The sequence below is a fragment of the Urocampus carinirostris genome, chromosome 11 (genome assembly GCF_059441175.1).
Source record: "Urocampus carinirostris isolate Australia breed hairy pipefish chromosome 11, RoL_Ucar_1.0, whole genome shotgun sequence".
Taxonomy (NCBI): Eukaryota; Metazoa; Chordata; class Actinopteri; order Syngnathiformes; family Syngnathidae; genus Urocampus; species Urocampus carinirostris.
In genome coordinates, this window is record NC_142359.1 from 36578826 (window position 1) to 36600152 (window position 21327).

General features: G+C 39.9%; 1 protein-coding gene across 1 annotated transcript in view; it reads left to right on the plus strand.

The window, feature by feature from the left end:
• Nucleotides 1–21327, plus strand: part of sema3c (sema domain, immunoglobulin domain (Ig), short basic domain, secreted, (semaphorin) 3C) — an 81935-nt gene that overhangs the window by 35612 nt on the left and 24996 nt on the right. The window contains exons 3-8 of the mRNA XM_088346666.1: nucleotides 8585–8745; nucleotides 12628–12690; nucleotides 18641–18760; nucleotides 18968–19058; nucleotides 20644–20763; nucleotides 20845–20987. Coding sequence (XP_088202792.1) covers nucleotides 8585–8745; nucleotides 12628–12690; nucleotides 18641–18760; nucleotides 18968–19058; nucleotides 20644–20763; nucleotides 20845–20987 — 698 coding nt within the window. The remainder of the gene's footprint in view (nucleotides 1–8584; nucleotides 8746–12627; nucleotides 12691–18640; nucleotides 18761–18967; nucleotides 19059–20643; nucleotides 20764–20844; nucleotides 20988–21327) is intronic.

The window sequence follows — 21327 nt, forward strand, 5'->3', positions numbered from 1 at the left end:
CTGAATGTTTACGTGGAATGTTTAACGTAAACATGAAGCTAACCCAGGCTAATCGTAGGTTTGCGTTATCGTAATCTTCCGTACGAAAGATTACGCTAACATGAACGTGTAAAAATAAAAAAATCAGGTCGTTTACAAGTCATTTAGCACCCGGGTCTCCACAACAAGTGGTGAGCGGTTCATTGAAAAGGGGGCTCTGTTACCACACCCTGAATTTTGGGCTCAGTTCCAACACCCTGAATGTTTACCTCGAATCATAAAGCTAACCCAGGCTAATCGTACGTTCGCGTTATCGTTGTCTTCCGTACGAAAGATTACGCTAACATGAACGTGTAAAAATAAAATAAAAGGATAAAGAAAATAATTATGAATAAGATTTCTTACCTTTGTGGTGGTCAGCAGAAGGCGCTCGCACACCTCCTTCATATTTTGCTATTATCTCTTTCTCAAATGCAACAGTTGTACGCACTACTTTTCTTTTTTCACCCCTAGCAACCTTGCTGCTTGCACTGACTTTCTTCGGAGGCATAATTAGGGGCTAAAACACTTCGTACACCTATATTAAAAGCGAAAGCAAAACGAAGCACGTCCACACGCAATAACAGTTGGTCACGAGGGGTGGGGGACGATCTACACGATCTACACCCGTACGCCGCTCAGCATCGCATCCTAGCGTACGTACTCACGCATTACCGGCGTTCAAACTTCGATTTTTTGACCAAACAGCGAAGCAAGAATTTCTCGAAATTTTTGGTCGGACTCCGATTTGTTCGAACTGATAGGCGTTCGAAAACCGAGGTTCCACTGTAGTACAAAAATCAGACTTTAGAAATACTACAAAAATATGAAAAATATACAAACACACTTATACTACAAAATAAAAACAGGAAAGTTATATATTAATTTGCTCTAGTTGTGAGTGTTTCAAAACCAATTTGATGAAATTTATATATTTGAAATCAAATATAAAGAAATATAACGTGTAGATGTCAACATGAATATTTATTCATTAATGAAAACATTGGATTGGTCCCTAGGATTGGCCCCTTTGTCAGTTTTTAAAGCCCAATTTTCCCCTGACTCTAAATAGTTGCCCACCCCTTATTTATCAAGACAGATCTTGAGTAAATCAAGAATAGATTTGTGGATCTAAACAACATGTGTGCAAATGTTTCTCAGAACTCTCTCCCCATATAGGATATTGGGTAAAAATACTGTAATATGTAGCATACATTTACAGTTGCAGGAAGTTCTTTCCATCCCAATTTACCATTGAGAAACACTAGCTTAATTTTCCTTCCCCTTATCACGAACATTCTGGGGACCCATTATCATGGGCAAAGAAAGACAATAAAACACACAAAATGATTATAAAATGAGATGTGGTCCATCTCTAACACAATATGTAAGGCGATAATTGAATGAACAGGAAGAAACATTCAGGCAACGGGAAAGCTTGAAGCACGGCTGTGGGCTTTCTGTCTTATAGAATAGAATAGAATAGAATTTACTTTTATTGTCATTCTTTGTAACCATGCACACAGAACGAAATGTCGATACACCTGACCCGTACAGTTGAACTGTAGCAAGCCGATGCACCCTATGCCACACTGTGTTAATTTTATAAGCATATACGTCATACCCTTGATTTCAGTATGGTATTTTAAGTTCTATGCTTGTTCACCAAAACCCCCTCTCGCCATGAAATCACCCCTGTCTTTCGTCAACTCCCTGGCTCCCAATCTACCATAAAATCAATTACAAAATCCTGCTCTACACCTACATGGCGATTCATAACCTTGCACCTCCCTACCTCTCCAACCTCCTTCACTCTGCCACTCCATCCCGCACCCTCGAATCATCTTCCTCCCTCCATCTCACTGTACCCCCTGTCTGCCTCCGCTCCATGGGGAGCAGAGCTTTCATCTGGTCTGCCCCCCAGCCCTAGAACTCATTACCGCCTGACCTGCGAAATTCTGCAACCCTGAACCTTCAAATCCGGACTTAAAACTCACCAGACGTAAAACTCACCTCTTCAGACTTGCCTTTTCTCAACCATCTGCCTCACATACCTTTTTAACTCTAATGGGTTTTATTGGCTATTTATTACTTGCTTGTTTTACTCTTCGTTTATTGTTGTGTCCTACTCATATGTACAGTGACCATTATTATTACTATCATTATTATTATCATTATTATTATTATTATTATTATTATTATTAGCATTATTATAGGTTTGTTAGATAGATAGATAGATAGATGGATAGATAGATACTTACTTACTCATCCACGTAGGGAAATTCACACTTCCAGCAGTATCCTTGTGTTGAAAATAAAACAATAATAAACCAAAAGGGATATATTGCATAAACACCCAATGTAACGTGTTGATATAGAGTATTTAGATAGTGCTGCATAAAATACACACTGTAATAATCAGCAAACTACTGCATGTGGCACGACTCAGAGTTGTACTGAAAGTCCGACGAATTCAGGGTGAACAGGAACGGAGAGAGCACGATCCCCTGCGGAGATCCTGTACTGCTAACCACAGTGTCCGATGTACAGCCCCCCTGTTTCACATACTGGGGTCTGCCTGTCAGGTAGTCCGTAATCCATGCTACAAGGTGTGAGCTTACTCCCATCTCTGTCAGTTTACTGCTAAATAGCAGAGGCTGTATGGTGTTGAAGGCACTGGAGAAGTCCAAAAATGTAATCCTCACAGCCCCCTTGCCCCTGTCCAGGTGAGAAAGGGATCGGTGTAGCATGTATACTATAGCATCCTCCACTCCCACCTTCTCCTGGTAGGAAAATTGACGTGGCGGACCTGTGGCCTCAGGTGCTGCAGGAGTAATCGCTCCATGGTTTTCATCACATGTGATGTCAGGGCAACCGGTCTGAAGTCGTTGAGTTCCTCAGGTCTTAATTTCATTGGGACTGGGATGATGCAGGATGTGTTCCACAGCTGGGGGACCCTCCCCTGTTCCAAGCTCAGGTTGAAGATGCGCTGTAGAGGGTCTCCCAGCTCCAACGCGCAGGCCTTCAGCAGTTGGGGGGGTACTCCATCTGAACCAGCTGCCTTGCTGGTTCGCAGCCTCCTCAGCTCTCCACACACCTGGGCTGCAGTTTTCTTGAGTGGGGGGATGTCCTCCTCCATGCTGGTGTCCAGAAGGGAGGGTGGTGGGGGGTGGGCAGCTCCAGTACTCTGGGGTGAGGACAAGTTGGGGTGGTCAAACCTGTTAAAAAAGTCGTTTAACTGGTTGACCCTCCCCACATCTACGTCCACGGCCACACCCTGCTTGGTGCTGTAGCCGGTGATGGTCTTTATCCCTTCCCAAACCTTCTCCATGCGGTTGTTCTGCAGCTTTTTCTCCAACTTCCTCCTGTACTTCTCCTTTGCTTCCCAGGGCTGGACCCTGAGCTCCCTCTGTACTCGTTTTAGCTCCTGCTGATCACCATCTTTAAAGGCCCTCTTCTTTTGGTACAGAAGGCACTTGATGTCGCTCGTGATCCAGGGCTTGTTGTTGGCCCGTGATTAAATGTTTACTGGCCCCCGGCCTCTGTCATAAAATAAATAATATGTGGTCCGCCAGTTATGTTGACTGCAATATAAACTAGATTTGTACCTCCCAAAAAAAATCACCATTTCATTAGATGATGGCAGAAGCCCTTTGGCAACATTGCCCTTGGTTTCCCATGAGAATTTTAGGCCCCCCCTTTTAAATAAAAAAAGGAAAGTTGACTGTGTGGGCTGCCGCTCCAGGACAAGTGGACATTGGACCATTTATTCCTCAAAATACGAAGCAACTGTGTTTGCTTAATTTGCCAAGAGACTGTGTATGTTTTCAAAGAATATAGTATCAAGAGGCACTGCCAAATGAAATATGCTGTCTCCAAAAGTAAACTGGAAACGAACGCTGTGAAAAGGTTTGCTAACTGAAAGCTGTTTTCACGGCACTGCGCCCTTTTTTCACCAGACCCGGCGAGTCAATTTAAAAGGCCAAAATGGCGAGATACAAGGTCATGACGCTGATCGCCATCACTGCAAACCTTCCGTTGAGGGTAGATATATTAAAGACTGTTCAAAGAATGCAGGGCTCACACATTTTCAGCCGACTAAATCTGGCCTGCTATCTGAAAAGTTTGGACACCCCTGAAATAAGCCATTTGGAGTACAGACCAAGACATGTCCTACTACCAATTTGCCTATATTGAAGAGAGGTTTATCAAACAGATGGCTGACATTCAGTTAAAAACCGTGAAAGCTGTGTATAAGATTGATGCTCATTTTTATCCTCACGTCGCACAAGAAAGATTCCTCTTATTTACCTGACTTTCAACTTGGCAAAGTCATCCCATCTGGCCCTAGACTGTAAAAAGGCACATTAGCTTCAAACAGATGAAGCGATTATCATCCCTCTACTAAAGTCTTTCAAACGTGCCAGGTTTGCGAGCAAACCGGGGCATAATGCAAAACACACTGTGCAGAGTCACCGTTTCATTTCCTTCATTTTTCCTCCTTTGCTCATGAGCAGCAGGCGGACATGACAAGGAATGTTTGCGGATGTGGAATCCGTCCGCTCTGCCTTAAAATCCCGCAGGGAAGGATGTAACTCCACTGCAAGGCTTGAAGGAATGCCAGCGAAACCAACGCTCGGCACTTTGTGGTAAAGTTTAACAGATAGCCTGACTAAAATGCTTTGACCCTCAATGCTCTCTAAGCAATTTTGTCCATATTCTCTGGCAAGGACTTTACTAAAAGAGCATTGAAGGGGTGTCAGTGTAGTCCTTCGGTTGCATTTTAAGTACGGCTGCACAATATTTTAAGGAATTTCACTTTTAAAGAAAACGGTTTATGTCATTATTTGATTGAAATTGCTTGGTATCTAAATGAAACTGTGATAATTTATGGGTTTTCATTTACAAAATAAAAAAAGAGACAATTTCAGATTCATTTGAATCAGGGTGCTGGTATTAAAAAAATATTGATTTAGAATTTTTCTATTTAGCCCACTTCATGGAGGAGTCTGACATTTTCATCGTAGGTGCACTGTGTCCACTGTGAGAGAGATAAACTAAAAAGAAAAATCCAGAAATCACAATGCATGATTTTTTTAACATTTTTTTGTGTGATGCAGCTACAAATAAGTATTTGAACACTTGTGTATCATCTAGAGTTCTGACCCTCAAAGACCTGTTAGTCCGGCCGCAGGAAGTCACCTGTACTCCGTGTATCATCCTGAATTGGATGCACCTGTTTGAGGTCGTTAGCTGCAAAAAGACACCTGTTCACCCCAAGACTAACTTGTCACATGGCAAAGACCATGGAGCTGTCCAAAGACACCAGAGACAAAATTGTACACCTCCACAAGGCTGGAAAGGGCTACGGAGCAATTGCCAAGCAGCTTGGTGAAAAACGGTCCTCTGTTGGAGCACTCATTAGAAACATGACGGTCAATCTCAATCGGAGTGGGGCCCTATGCAAGATATCACCTTATGGGGTCTCGATGATTCTAAGAAAGGTGAGTAATCAGCAAGGGATTACAAGACAAGAGTTAGTCAATGACCTGAAAAGAGCTGGGAACACTGTCTCCAAGCTTACTGTAGGTAATACACTAATTTTAAATCATGCATGGCACGAAAGGTATCCCTGCTTAAACCAACACATATCAAGGCCCATCTTAAGTTTGCATATGACCATTTGGATGATACAGAGGAGCCATTGGAGAGAGTATTGTGATCAGATGAGACCAAAATAAAACTTTTTGGTCATAACTCCACTAAGCGTGTTTGGAGAAAGAAGAATGAAGGGTACAATCTGAAGGACACCATTCCTACTGTGAAGCATGAAGGTAGTCGCATCATGCTTTACGGGTGTTTTTCTGCACATGGGACAGGACGAGTGCACTGCATTAAAGAGAGGATGACTGGGGCCGTGCATTGTGAGATTTTGGGGAAGAACCTCCTTCCCTCAGTCAGAGCATTGATGATGGGTCGTGGCTGGGTCTTCCAACACAACAACGACCCGAAGCATACAGCCAGGAAAAGTAAGGAGTGGCTCCGTAAGAAGCATATCAAGGTTCTAGCATGGCCCAGCCAGTCTCCAGACCTGAACCCAATTGAAAGTCTTTGGTGAGGGCGCAAACTCCATGTTTCTGAGGAACACAGCCCAGAAACCTAACTGATCTAGAGAAGAGCTGTGTGGAGGAGTGGGCCAAGATCCCTCCTGCAGTGTGTGCAAAACTCATGAAAGACTACAGGAAACGTTTGACCTCTGTACTAGCAACCAAAGGCTACCGTACCAAATATTAACATTCATTTTCTCAGGTGTTCAAGTAATTATTTGAAGCTATATCACACAAATAAATCGTTAAAGAAATCATGCATTGTGATTTCTGGATTTTCCTCTTTAGTTTATGTCTCTCACAATGGACATGCACCTATGATGAAAAATTCAGACCCCTCCACGATTTTTAAGTGGAAGAAATATGAAAATAGCAGGGTGTTCAAATGCTTATTTTCTTTACTGTATATAGCTTTGCTCACCTGTGATAAATATTTCCTAACAATAATGTATTGATTGAGTCCCCACTGGCGTAAATGTTGCGATATATATATATATATATATATATATATATATATATATATATATATATATATATTTATATATATATATATATATATATATATATATATATATATATATGTTTTAATGTATTGTTTTTTAATGTTTATTATCATTTTGCACATTAGTACCTTTTTAATTTCTTTTATTTGTATTGAAATGAAATGATCTGCATTTATATAGCGCTTTTTTAAGTCAAGACTTCCCAAAGCGCTTTACAGTGTGCTTCACATTTCCCAATAGCGGCCGTGCAGCCATGTAAGGCGCTAACCTGCTTATTGGGGCATTAGGGGTTCAGTGTCTTACCCAAGGACACTTCGACATGTAACATATATATATATATATATATATATATATATATATATATATATATATATATATATATATATTACATGCATGCCAACCTTAATTATGGATCTCAAGAAAACTGTTATCAGGCTTAAAGGGAGATAATACACAGGAATGCAGAAGACTTAACTTGTTCTGTGTTGAGATTTTTTGGGGGGGAGTACTTGAATTTATCATGCCTGGTGTCTGTTACATTTGCCTAACGGTAAGAGGTCAAATTCCAAAAATAAATTTCAAATACAGAAAACTACAACAAAAACAAAATCAACAAGTTGAACGTAGCACTCAAGCAATTGTGGGAAAGCATCCCAACTTCAAACACTTGAGCTCCCCCAGTCTCAAATCCCCTCAAAAAGGTGACTTTACCCAGAAGGCTCTCGGGAAAGGGCCTCCCCTATCCGATGCTCTCAGCGTTTCGATTGACGGATTCATGAATATTCATGACGCCGGCGACTGAAGACCGCTTTATCTCCGCAGCCAATATGCTGTAAAAAGCCGCCCTGGGAATGTTTACTCGGCGTGTGAACAATGGGCGCTTTTAATGAGCACTAGAGACTTTTTTCCTACTGTAACCTCTCGTAGTCACTATAATGGACTAAACTGGAAGTCAATGAAAATAAATAGTTGCTTTGTTTATTGCTCAAAGGGAGGTCATAGCAGTGGCCTTGAAATTCCGGGATACAAATTTGGATGTCATGATTTATTTTGGTCATAGCTTTTGGAGTCAAATTTAAACTAATTACTCTAGTGCAGGGGTCGGGAACCTATGGCCCGCAATAAAGATATGGCTCTTTTCATGAGTACATATGGCACGGAGAAAAAATTGTTCTCATGCAAATCTCATCTGTGGCGTTACATTTTTGATGAGTGTAGAAATCAGGTTTGTGTCGGCATAGCCTACGTAGTACTAATAGCGTGATCGGTTCGGTCCAGTATATAAAGAGCTTACTCCCTGCTACATTTCACAGTCAGGATGTCACACCAACAATCCTCATTTTGGCTGTACATCACTAAGGAATCCTCTATTGTAAGCTATTTAAACACTTTAGGTTAAATGAAGAGACACTTTATGATAAAGGCCCATAGAACAAACTGTAAACACCTAGAAACGACAGGCAAGCAATTTAATTGGCTGAGCGTTAGGGTTGGGCGAAGCTATGCACTTCTCTCTGCCTAGCGCCGTTTGCAATCAAGGTAAATGTATCACTATCCTCGTTTGCAGAATTTTGTGACATTTTTGCAAAAAGAACTCTGCTTGCACCTTGTTTTGAAACCATTATTTATGAAAATAATGAATGTCAAAATGAGCTTCAATGATCTTAAGTAACTGGGAGTGAGACGAGTTTAAAGTGGTATACTTGTTGATAAGGGACACAGGATCTGGCATTATTATTATGTCATAGATTTGATCGAATCATCAGACATCACACAGTGAAATAAAATGTGCTTAAAATTTTGTCTGGAGAGTGGGTTTGGCAATTTTGCTAAATTTGTTTTGAAATAAATGTTTGGCTCTTTGGGTCAAAAATGTTCCAACCCCTGCTCTAGTCGTAATTTTTCTTCTGTATCTAATTTTAACTATTACATATTTTTGTATTTTTTGGATGACAGAGCTGCAGAGCAGTGCCTCAATAGAGCACTACACATTGTCAGACAAGCCTATGGACTACCGCATCCTGCTTGTGGACGAGGACCAGGACAGGATGTACGTGGGCTGCAAAAACCATGTGTTGTCCATGGACATAAACAACATAACACACGAAACACAAAAGGTTATCCTAGCTTTTTATTGTTCATATTTCTGTTTAGTTGATGGCATGCATTTTTATATTTCAATTACCATGCATCGGTAATGCCATGTGATTGGCTAAGAACCACTTCAGGCTGTCGTCTGCCTGAAAAAAAAACTGTAAAAGGCCGTCTGGAAAATCTTTGAAGGAAATAATGTATTTGTAAATATAGTTTTTGATTTTACATTTTTTAATTTTTATTATTTATAGGAGAAACAAGAGGTTTCCCGGGCCAATTTTATAATTAGAATAAGAATTGTTCTTATTGTAATTGATAACAACATAGTGAACATTGTTTACAATGAAATTAGATGTTGCACTCCAAGATGAACATAGGATAAAGAATTAGAAGAGGAAAATAAGATATGAAAAAGAATGTTTGCATGAATAAGCAAACCTATTTGCAAGGTGCAAGGTAGTGCTTGGTCACCGGCTGAAAGTTGACATTGCATCGGAAAACAATGCAATGACATATTACATATTACCAAAATAAGTCAAAAACTAATATACAGAAACTCCTGTGTGTGTATATATATATATATATATATATATATATATATATATATATATATATATATATATATATATATATAATATATATACAGTTCTGAGGTCATGAGATCGAACCTTCCTCCCACATTTCAAAAAAACATGCGTGTTAGGTTAATTGGCAAGTCCAAAGTGTCCCTAGTTATGAATAAGCAAGTGAGTTGTCTGTCTCTGTGTGCCTTGCGACTGGCTGGCAACCAGTTCAGGGTGTCCCCTGCCCACTGCCCGAAGATAGCTGGGATGGGCTCCAGCACCCCCACGACCCTACTGAGGATAAGCGGTGTAGCTAATGAGATGAGATGAGATATACTTATTTAGGGTGCAGATGGCCCTGGCCTGTTAGTCCTTGTCTTAAGGGACCAGTAAATCAAATCAAAATTATTTGTAAAGCACTTTCCAGGCAATAAATTGCCACTCAAAGTGCTGTATAAAGGCATCCAGTGTAGAACAAGATAATAAAATCTCCCTTTCTCCCATAAGAAAGCATGCTGCTGAGTTTTGTAATAGCTGCAAGCTGGCAATATTACTTTTAGGAAGACAAGAGAGCAGAGCATCACAATAATCTAAATGAGAATATATAAAAGCGTCAGTACCTCCGTGTTAGCCTGAGAGAGAAATGGACGGACTCTGGCTATATTCTTGAGATGATAAAACCCCATTTTATTTATATTTTTGATTTATGGAATAAAATAGAGCTCGGAGTATAAAAATAACACCCAAGTTTTTAACACAAGCAAAGAGAAGCAGATCAAAGAGGTGGTGGCCCAGGTGAGAGGAGTCCTTTATAAGGTTTTTGCTCTATTAGGGTATTGAAAGCTAGCAATATTCTCCATAAAGGGCAGAGAACAGCCAATGACTTTCTTGGATATGTCGCTGACTCTCAGATATTGGATATCGATCTGCCAGATGACCAATACCCGATTTCCATCAGAGTTCATCCAAAATGTTCAACATTGCTTTTTATATTATGTGTCCATTCCAGGTCACTGTCCTTCTATCTGTTCTTCTATCCAAAAGCATTTGGATGTAACATGCAAAAAACTACCTGATCAAAACAACTATCGCATTTTCTGAACTATAATCCACTCCAGATTATCAGTCGGACCAGCAAACCAAATGGATAATTAAGAAGAAAAAGAACATGTATAAGATTTGGAGGAAATGTATTTGATAAAACACCAAAAACATATATGTTGTCTTAAAAGACAATTTAAGGTTGAAATGAACTAAAGAACAATAGGCTGAATAAGTGTACGGTGTACTAGCGTGCATGACTGACATACTTGGTAATGTCAGTATAACTACTTAACATATCGAGAGTTATTCAGATAACTCTATCATCAAAAAACATGCTTACCAGACTACCAGCTTCACTCCAAATCACTAAATCCAATCAAATTTTTATCTTTGATGTCACTTTTACCGGTAAACAACTCCTCCAATTTGGGAGGTAGACAATGTGCCCTTCCCTCTTCTACGTTGCTATTGTTCGACTTATTGTCACATCCAGTACTCACCAACTCCAAACTTTCTTGATGCCGCTTGATTACTGTTTTTGGCTGCATATTTTACCATTTGCAGCTTTTAATCTGCCAAATATAATTTTATTTTCCGTACCATTTTTTTTTATTGTTTTTACAAATTACCAGCAATGTTGAAATGATGAACATGGGCCTAGAGCGTCCCCCTGCGGTTTAGTGTGGAAATAACATGTAAAATGCTATACAATTGTGTTAACAATTACACCCATATGGTTGAGTATGAAAATAACATGTGAAATGATATGATAATGTGTTAATTATTTCACACATGAAATGAAATGAAACATAAAGTTTAGTTATAAAATAACACGTAAAATTATTTATTAATGCGTTAACAATTTCACACCGTAGGTTTGGTGTGAAAATAACATGTGAAATGCTATATTAAGGGCAGCATGACTGAGTGGTTAGCTGAGTGGTTAGCGCGTCCACGGCACAGTTCTGAGGTCATGGGTTAAAACTCAGCTACCAGCCTTCCTGTATGGTGTGTCTATGTTCTACCCGTGCTTGTGTGGGTTTTCCTCCAGGCACTCCAGTTTCCATTCCAAAAACATGCATGTCAGGTTAATTGGCTGGTTCAAATTGTCCCTGTGTGAACGGGAGAGTGTGTTGTCTGTCTCTGTGTGCCCTGAAACTGGCTGGCAACCAGTTCACTGCCCACTGCCCGAAGATGGCTGGGATGGGCTCCAGTACCCCTGCGACCTTACTAAAAATAAGCAGTTGGATGATATAATTAAGTTTTAATAATTTCATACATAATGTTTAGTCAGAAAATAACGTGAACTAATATAATAATATGTCCATAATTTCACACGGCGGCGCAGTGTTTAGCGCATGTACGGCACAGTTCAAGTCATGGGAACCTTCTGCGTGGGTTCAAACCATGCTCCAGACTTCCTGTGTGGAGTTTGTATGTTCTCCCCGTGCTTGCGTGGGTTTCCTCCCACATTCCAAAAACATGCATTTCAGGTGGTTTGGCCGGTCCAAATTGTCCCTAGGTGTGAATGAGCGAGTGAGTTGTCCCCGTGTGCCCTGCGATTGGCTGGCAACCAGTTCAGGGTGTCCCCTGCCCACTGCCCGATGATTGCTGGGATGGGCTCCAGCCCCCCGCGACCCTACTGAGGATAAGCGGTACGGCTAATGAGATGAGATGAGATGTTAATGATTTCACACATAAGTCGCACTGTAGTATAAGTCACACCCCCTGCCACACTAGGAAAAAAACTGCGACTAGTCCGAAAAACACGGTGACTGTTCGCCTTGACAAAACGTTGTGGATAACGCAATTTGAGAGGTTCCGCATTTGAAATGAGGTTTACCACACTAAACGGAATCAACTCAAGGTACCAGAATTGTTTTTAAAGAAAACTGCAAACAACCGGATGTTTTGTGTCTGTATTGGACGACAAAGCATGTTCTTGTGTCAACTGGAAATTCTGCTGTGATTTTATGCAAATAGGGTAAATGTTGAAAAGTGTTTTCAGGTTATCCAAAAGTGCCATTAAAGCTTCCGCTGAGGGTGCCATGGATGAGCATCATCGACAGCCCGGTATGCATTAACAGATGGAGGAGCGTTTTTCCGCCCCCCCCACCCCTCTTGTCCATTTCCCTAGCTTAAATTGCAGGATGCGTTTACGGAGCGGCACCTTTCCCCGCCCCTCGACATGTACTTAATTTTCATCAAATTTGTTCATTTGCATATTCATGGCCATCTGGTACCGGAGTCACATGGAAGGGCACTTACCGTTAATTAGCTTTCTGTGTTTTTTTGCAGGTGTTTTGGCCTGCATCAACAGGCAAAATTGAGGAATGCCAAATGGCAGGGAAAGACCCCACGGTAAGCTAATCCTGACAATGCTCAAACGCTGTTAAAAGAAGCTTGCTATGTTTTCATTTCAACCTATTTGCTTGGCATTCTGTGGTAAAACTCACATTATATGAAAAGCCGTGTAATCTCACTGTTTTTGTTTTGCAAATATTTCAAACGAGAGTGTTTTATGAGGTGCTGCCCTCTGTTGGTGTGGAGTTTACTCTGATGATTTCCTGGTTAATTGGTTTATTTGAAAGCAGATAATGCAATTTAACAAAACACACAATAATACAGGTACATGGTCAAAAGAAAAAGGAATCAGCCAGGGGTTCATGTTCCAACTTCTGATTGGTGATGTTGATGTTTGTGGTAATACCTTGGGGATTGTTGGTCAGTGCTTCCTTTTGTTGAAAAACCCAATTTAGCTTAACTTTGCTGCAGTAAATTGAGTCTGAGACCCCTGTTATAGAAGAATTAAAAATATATTCTATATTTATCCAGGTGAAGTTTGTTGAAATAGACAGTGTGTAGTATTCAGCGCTTTCTAGTAGAAAAGAAAACTTGATTCAGTTAAAAAACACACACAAAAAAACAATATTGATTTAAATAATATGCAAAAATACATACACCAGCAGATTTCCATGCATTTTTAAAAATACTCCTAGGGCAAGAAATGTTTATCTTTTTTTTTCTTTACACAAAATCAGGCTCACTTAAAGGGAGCTATTATGATTATTTACAATCTTGCTGCTGAGGGTAAATGTAAATGTTCTGCATTGATATACCACCCAAAAACAAAAACCTTGTGAAAGGCGTGGCACAACACATTAATGAATAATGGTGCAGTTTGGTCACTTTAAGTCTCCGTCGTCAAGTCAAGTCACAATGATTTGAATAGCTCTAATCACAAAATGTCTCAAAGGGCTGAACAGGCCAAAATTTCAACATTTCCTGATGTGAAAACTCCTTGTGGACGTGAAATCTCAAAAACCTCAGAATGAGGAAAATAAGAAACCTTGCGAAGGGGCCACTCAACCGGTAATCCCTTATAGTTTGAAATCTTGTGCTGTTTAGCATTTGTTTTTAGTTGCACTACACAATACAGTGACATCTAGTGGTCCAATAATACACACTGTCCTTTTAGCTGTCGCATGAATATGTGGGCCTCAAACTATCATAAAAGAACAAGATAGATAGCATGTGAGAAATTTTTGGGGAGTATTTTTTTTGTCAAGGCAATTGGCCTGCGTTCCGCAGGTTTGTGACCCCTGTTCTAAAAACTTCTTTGAACAATACTGAGTGACAAATGGAGGGATCTTGACATCCTTCTTTTTTTCTCAGAGTGTGAATATCTTTTGATTTATCTCTGAGTTCTTCAGGATTTTGCCCTGAAGGTCTTCCTTCCTTTATCTCCCTCCCATCTGCTTGTCCCGGCAGCAGATGTCCACAGGGTCAACAGGGTTGAGTTGTGGGAGTTCGAGTGGGAGAATCCTATTTAATGAATCTGAACGTTAGAAATCATGATGATCCTCCTTTCGTCTCCGGCTCAACAAAGGGGTAAAACGTTCGAGACGAATAAATGAAGCAACGCGTGTCGGGGAGGTTTTATTTTCCGCTCTTCTACTTCGTCATCTCCCGGGTGACTAGAGCTGGATGTTGAAGAAGAGCTCCCGCAAATATTTGGCGCATTGCATTGGAATCACGGCAGAACTTTTATTCCTACAATTTCTCCGCCTGCCTCCTCGTTTTTCAACACTCAGTTTTTCCATTTCCGACCGCCGGAATATTCAACTTGGCTGCTTGTCGTTGGGATTCTCAACCTCCCCAATAGAGACTTGCACACTTCCTGATAGAAAGCTGCTGTCCTTACAAAGTGGAGCAGATCTTTCAAGTAGGCCAGGAAAATGATACATTCAATAAATATTAATGATGAAACATCAAAATGTCTTCCTTATTTACTACAAAAAGTCACAAGGGCCGGTAAATGCTTGCTTAAATGCTGTAACGCCTCTTAAACAAAAATGATAGGATGTTTACTTCCAAGAACATATTAACAACTCACTTCAATGTATCTTTCAGTGTCAGAGTTCATGTATTGATTTATTAATTCATTTTCTGAACTACTTAACCAGGTTAAGTGAGGGCGGGCAAACTTTTCGAGTCGGTGGTGGGCGGGGGGAGGTCCGGACGGATTTTATTTTTTTGCACCTATGATACAGTCTTGAATATACATATACAAATAATTGTTATCTATCTGTCTATCTATCTATCTATCTATCTATCTATCTATCTATCTATCTATCTATCTATCTATCTATCTATCTATCTATCTATCTATCTATCTATCTATCCTTTTCTTTTTTGGGGCATTTTTAAAAATATATTTTTGCATTGTTATGCACGTTTCATTCAGGCAATGAAAAAATTACAACAAAAAAATAGAAATAAGTCGTTTTAGAGGAGCAGCGATGATATGCATTTCTGAATAAACAAACATGTTATTTTCTGTCTTTGAATAAACAATTTAATCATATTGGTTTAAAAACGCTCACACACCTGCGCACACCTCCAAAACTGGTTGACGCGCTTTGGTGACGTACCAGATCCGAACATCCCAGGGTGCTTTTTGGATAGTAATACGCCAAGCAAAGGTAGGTCATAGCAACCCAGTGGTTCAGGTCAAGTCTCTTTAATATCTGAGAGGCCTAATCTAGCGGTACCTAAAGATCCAAAAACCTCGTGAAAGTCTGGGCAAAAAAATGAGAAGAAAAATTGTGTTGTCTGGTCACTTTGGCTAGGTTCACATTGAAAAATTGAATGCTCAGTTCAGATTTTTTTGGGTGAAATCCAATATTTCAGTGCACATATCCAACTAAATGTAACTTGTCTGTGACTTCATCTTCCTGTGTGAACGCCACAAGTGTCCCGCATGCACAGAAGAGGACACGTGACGTAACACACAATGCGCTCATGTTTGCGGAAGTACTGATGAATAGTAACGGCGGAGTGTTGTACCCCCAAATATTAATTTAATCCAAAACATCGTTTTTCCCCATTGAAGGCTCTCTGTGTGGTGTGATTTGAATGCAGATGTTGTTAATTACCACTAGAGGATACGGTCACTTAAAGAATAAACTCGGGCGACATGTGGTGAATCTAGTCATATGTTATACAATGTTGGTTGTACTGGACAAGTGTTCATCTTCACTCAACGTGTGAATTTATGACACTCTGTGTTTTCGTCCGCCGTGGTTGTTGATTCCTCCACTTCTTCCTGCCGGGTTAAAGGCAAAATAGTGACGTCTGCTGCCTATCGATGACGTGCAGGCTGCATTTCAACCGTTGTTCTGCCATATTTTCCTACTCGGGCGAATTTTCCTACCGTAGGCTATTTCGACTATAACAGTACTATAACATTTTCATTAGTTGCATGTATTTTATATAATATATATTTAATAACACATATTTAATAATCTCGCCCAGTAGCAAGGAAGGGTAGAACACCAGCGGCATCTTTGCAAAGAAAGACATTTTGTGAGCCGCTATATGGCGCTTTTGTGTAACTTTTTTGCCTCTTATACAACGGTAACGGTAACAAGTAAAACACTTTTTTCATGCTAGCAAACAAAATGGATGAAAATAGTGGCTCACATAACCAGTTCACATTTACAGTAGCTTCGTTCATTCATAAGTTGAACTTTAGAAGTATTGACTTTCCTTGGCTTGCACACACAATAATAATAACAAAGTATTTAGCACTAACAATTAATCATTATTGAACATGTGTTGTTGAATGTGTATTAAATAAAATACACGCGAATAATGAAAATATTATATTATTGTTATTGTCGAATCAATATCCGGTAGGAAAATTCGCCCGAGTAGGAAAATATGGCAGGACACCCCCTCACACAGAAGTTGCATTCGAAAAGATGAAATATGTATGGAAGACCAGGTACAGTTGAAACACATTTTGTTTTCTCCCTCCCCTTAAAGTAAATTAGTATCTGGTCTGATTTAGTCCCCTCAAACCTTTATACATGGTACTTTAATTTTTTCTTTCACAAGTATACATCAATGGTAGGGTGCTACGTAACTGTAAAAGTTTGTGTCAGTCCCTCAAAAAGAGATATACACTGTGTTTCAAGCATACCCAGTACCGGGTAAGGTTGTACTGCTTGTGAACAATTTTAAAAGTGTAATTAATTATTACAAATAAGCTTCAGATAGTTCAATATTTGAATAATATAATATATGGCAAGAAGGGAATGGCATATAACAAAGCATGGTTGTCATATCTATCCTTTTGTATGGACAGCATTGATATTTATAGTCTGACAAGTGGTTGTGGAGTGCAGCCTTTGTGGGCAAATTTCTTGCAATCACTGTCCCGATTTTTTTTTCTTTTTCTTTTTTTTTTTGCCCTTGCATTTGTCTGTACAAATGAGAGAGAGGGCCTCAGTTTTGGATGTGTAACAACTGTCCCTGCACCTCTCAGCCATCATTAAGCTAACATGTTCTCTTTGTGGTTGTTTGCAAACATAATAAGAACACAAAGGATTGAAGCCAACAATGTGGACAGTACAGCCATGTGCCAGAAATATGACAATCTTTAGCATATTTGACATGCAGCAAAAAAACAGTGGAAAGAAAAAAGAATACAATCTTACCTTTAAATGTGATCGTTGACCATGAAATTAAGACAATGTCTTTAAACGTCTTGTGTGAGGTCAAAATGAAAAGAGGAGAATCCTATATAAGAGGCATCAATAGAACCCTATTCCAATTGGTCCAACTTGTTACAACTATCCCCATGATACAAGTGTAGCAAGACTCCCCTATCTGATTTAGGACCACATATAAGAGTGGCCTGAGTGTGGTGTTAAAAATCGGATATATTCGTTGTGCGTTATCCTACAGTGTGAACATAGCCTTTGAGTTTTCATAGTTTCTATTGCTACATGCACTTTTTAAAACTCGTTTTTGGTTGCACTACACCAGGGGTCGGGAACCTTTTTGACTCAAAGAGCCATAAAGGCAAAATATATCAATTTTATTTTGGGAAAGAGCCACACCATATATTATGAGACAAATTTACTAAATTGCTAAACCCGCGCCCCAGACAAAAGCTTAAAAATTATGAAAAGAGAATAATGCCAGAGCCCGTGTCCCAAAATCAACAATCATACCACTTTAAACTTGTCTCTTTCTTGCAATTACTTAAGATCGGTTAAACTCATTTTGACCCTTTTTTTCCACACATATTGGTTTCAAAACCAGATGTAAGCAGTTATTTTGTAAAAACGTCACGACATTCTGCAAACAGGGAGCCTGATGTGCTTATCTATGGCGCAGACGGCGTAGGGCGAGAGATGGGAGGGAGTGCTTGCACTTTTTGCATAGCTCCACCCATCCCTCCCACTCACCCAATCAAAAAACTTTAAGTTCTCTTCCGGTGTTTTGGCGTATTTACAGTTTGTTCTGTGGATTCATCATAAGGTATCTGAACACTGAAGACAGATAATATAGTGATGTTTTATATAACGGATTATTTAGCGTTGTACAGCCAGAACAAGTTTTTTTTTTTTTTTTTGTGACACCTTGACTGTAAATTGTAGTGAAAGACGTGCCCTATATTTACTGCGAAGTATTGCTCAGGTGTTAGTTTTGGTTTGGCTCTGCGTGTATCTGAACAGGAATCGTAGCTTATGTTTTGGACGAGTTGGAGAAAATTTGCATGCAATCAAATTTGTCTCTGAGCCACAGGTTCTCATAGAAAGAGCCATATATGGCTCGCGAGCCATAGGTTCCCGACCCCTGCACTACACAATACAGGGACATCTAGTGGTCAGATATGACACAGTATCAATAATATTGCTTCAAGTGTTACAGTTTCTTCTCCATTTTATCCTGTTGTTTTTTTTTTTTTCAAATACAGTACTTTTATATTTCTTTTGCTGTGTGTTTACTTTACAAGCACGGTTGCGGCAACTTTGTGCGCGTGGTGCAGCCGTTCAACCGAACTCACCTCTTCATGTGCGGCAGCGGCGCCTTCAGCCCCGTTTGTGTCTACGTCAACAGAGGACGGCGACCAGAGGTGAGAAAACTTGCCCATCCTTTGATGAGATGCAGCAGATGGGGGAGTCGTTCCCCTGGCAACCGAGCCGTGGCCAGTCTCTGAAGCGTCGGAGGGGATTTGGCGGCTCAAAACGAAGATTTGATTTGTTCTGCAGCTTTCTGTCAAGACAAGAAAAAAGTCATTTGTGTGAGATTTATTGCCTTCTTCTGGCTCTCTCTGCCACAGGAACAAATATTTCACATTGACTCCAGGTCCGAGTCGGGGAAAGGGAGGTGCTCCTTCAACCCACGGGTCAACACCGTTTCCGTCATGCTCAGTACGTCTTACAACGGCTTATTTGCAGTCAAACAGACAGCAAATTGCATTATCATAGTACATTTTGTATGTATTTTGTATGTTGACTGTTTTTTCCAGAGTTGGGTGGAGTAGCCTAAAAATTTACTCACGTAAAATATACTATTACTTCAGTATAAGTACAAGTAAAAATTTGTCATCCAAATAATTACCTAAGTAAAAGTAAAAAGTACTTTTCCTTCATTCTCACATTTTTGGAATTTAAATGTATTTAATATACAGCATAAACACTTCAGAACAATTGATGGTATGGATTCAATTGTTGGAAATACTATATACTTTTTCTAAATAAAATTTAAAACAATCTTTAAAGCAGGCGCATCAAACATAAGGCCCGTCTACAAGGACCGGTCCACAAGAAGGTTCAATGAAGCCTGCATGATGATTGACATTCTGAAAACCACAGCTATGGTATTAATGTACTTGTACGTTAAAAGATCTCAAGTATCAGGGACAAAAACAAGTCCACAATGAATTAGGCTGTAGTGGCAGTAGCTAAGGAGATAATGAACTGTATTGTGACTGAAATGTTGCAGGTTCAATTCCAGGCTTGTCTGAATTAAATGTTGACGTTTCCCTGGACAGGACACTGAACCCCTAATACCCACAATAAACAGTTAGGCACTTAGCATGTCTGTCGCCATTATCGGTGTGCGTTGGTGGGTTGGTGTGTGAATCAGTGAGTGTAAAGCGCTTTGGGAGGTCTTCAGTGACTTAAAAAGTGCTATATCAATGGAGACCATTTACTAACACCTAAAAAAAGATGTCTTGGATACTGTTTGCTTTTTAAAAAATACTGTGATGATAAATCCTTACGGTGGTGGTTAAAAGATATTTTTCATTCACATGTGAACATTGTTCCAAGAAATCCCTCCATTTTAAAACTTATTTAAAGTGCGTCACTATTGTTAAAGTTGTATGCCTTTGAACAATCAGTGGGATCAGTTGCACTGTATAAATGTGAACAACACATAAAAATAACTTGAACATTTGGCTAAGGATATCTCAGGGGTTTCATGAAATGTTTTGTAGAGGAAATGTTTCCCCTTGTGTTCTTTTGCTTTTTTTACATTAAAACAAAGAAAACCATGATATTTTGGTTAGTTATAGTAGAGTATGGTTTCATTTATGCGTTCTGTCCAATTGTCTTTATTGAGGGCATAAGTGGGTCATTCCAATAACCCGGTGCCATTTGAGTCTTAGTGACATAAAATTGTATATTATGGGTAAAAATGTAGGCAGGGTAAATTCATTTTAAAGAAATGACTCTGATTCTAGTTCAGGGGTCTGGAAAACTTTTGACCCTGAGAATTATTACTATTTTTTTAGCTAGTGAGAGTCATACCAAATATTTTAAGACTCTCTCGGATTACATTTTGCAAACGTTGAGATTTTACATTTTTTGAAAGAAGGTAACCATGCCCAAATGGCACCGAATAGTAAAAATGACCCATGTGGCCCACAATGTTAAATTAATTTGACGCCCCGGTTTTAAAATTGTTTGAATGTTTTTGATTCGCTGTGACACATTTTTGTTGTGGTTTCAGACCAGGAGCTTTTTTCTGGTATGTACATTGACTTTATGGGCACGGATGCGGCTATTTTCCGCAGCTTGACCAAGAGGAACGCAGTGCGGACCGACCAGCACAATTCCAAGTGGCTTAGCGGTACGCCAGGCGGATCTGATTGCTACCGTAATACTTTTTTTAACTGTATTCATCTGTGATGTTTTTCTTTTTTCTTCTCAGAGCCAATCTTCGTGGACGCCCACCTGATCCCAGACGGGACGGACAGTAACGATGCCAAAATGTACTTCTTTTTTCGCGAGAGGCTTACAGACAACAGCGGGAACACCAGGAACATCCACAGCATGGTGGCACGCGTCTGTCCAGTAAGTGGCGTCGTTTGGAGTTTATCATCAAGATGTACACCACCGTTCAATAGTTCTGGGTCACCAAGAAATTTCCTTATTATTGAAGGAAAAGCACGTTTTTTTTTTTCAATAAAACTAATCAGAAATACACCCCATAAATTGTGCCCTGCGATTGGCTGGCAACCAGTTCAGGGTGTCCCCTGCCCACTGCCCGATGATTGCTGGGATGGGCTCCAGCCCCCCGCGACCCTACTGAGGATAAGCGGTACGGCTAATGAGATGAGATGAGACCCCATAAATTGTTAACAAATTAAATGACGATTTTAGCTGCAAGTGTCTGTTTTTTAATGCAATCCAT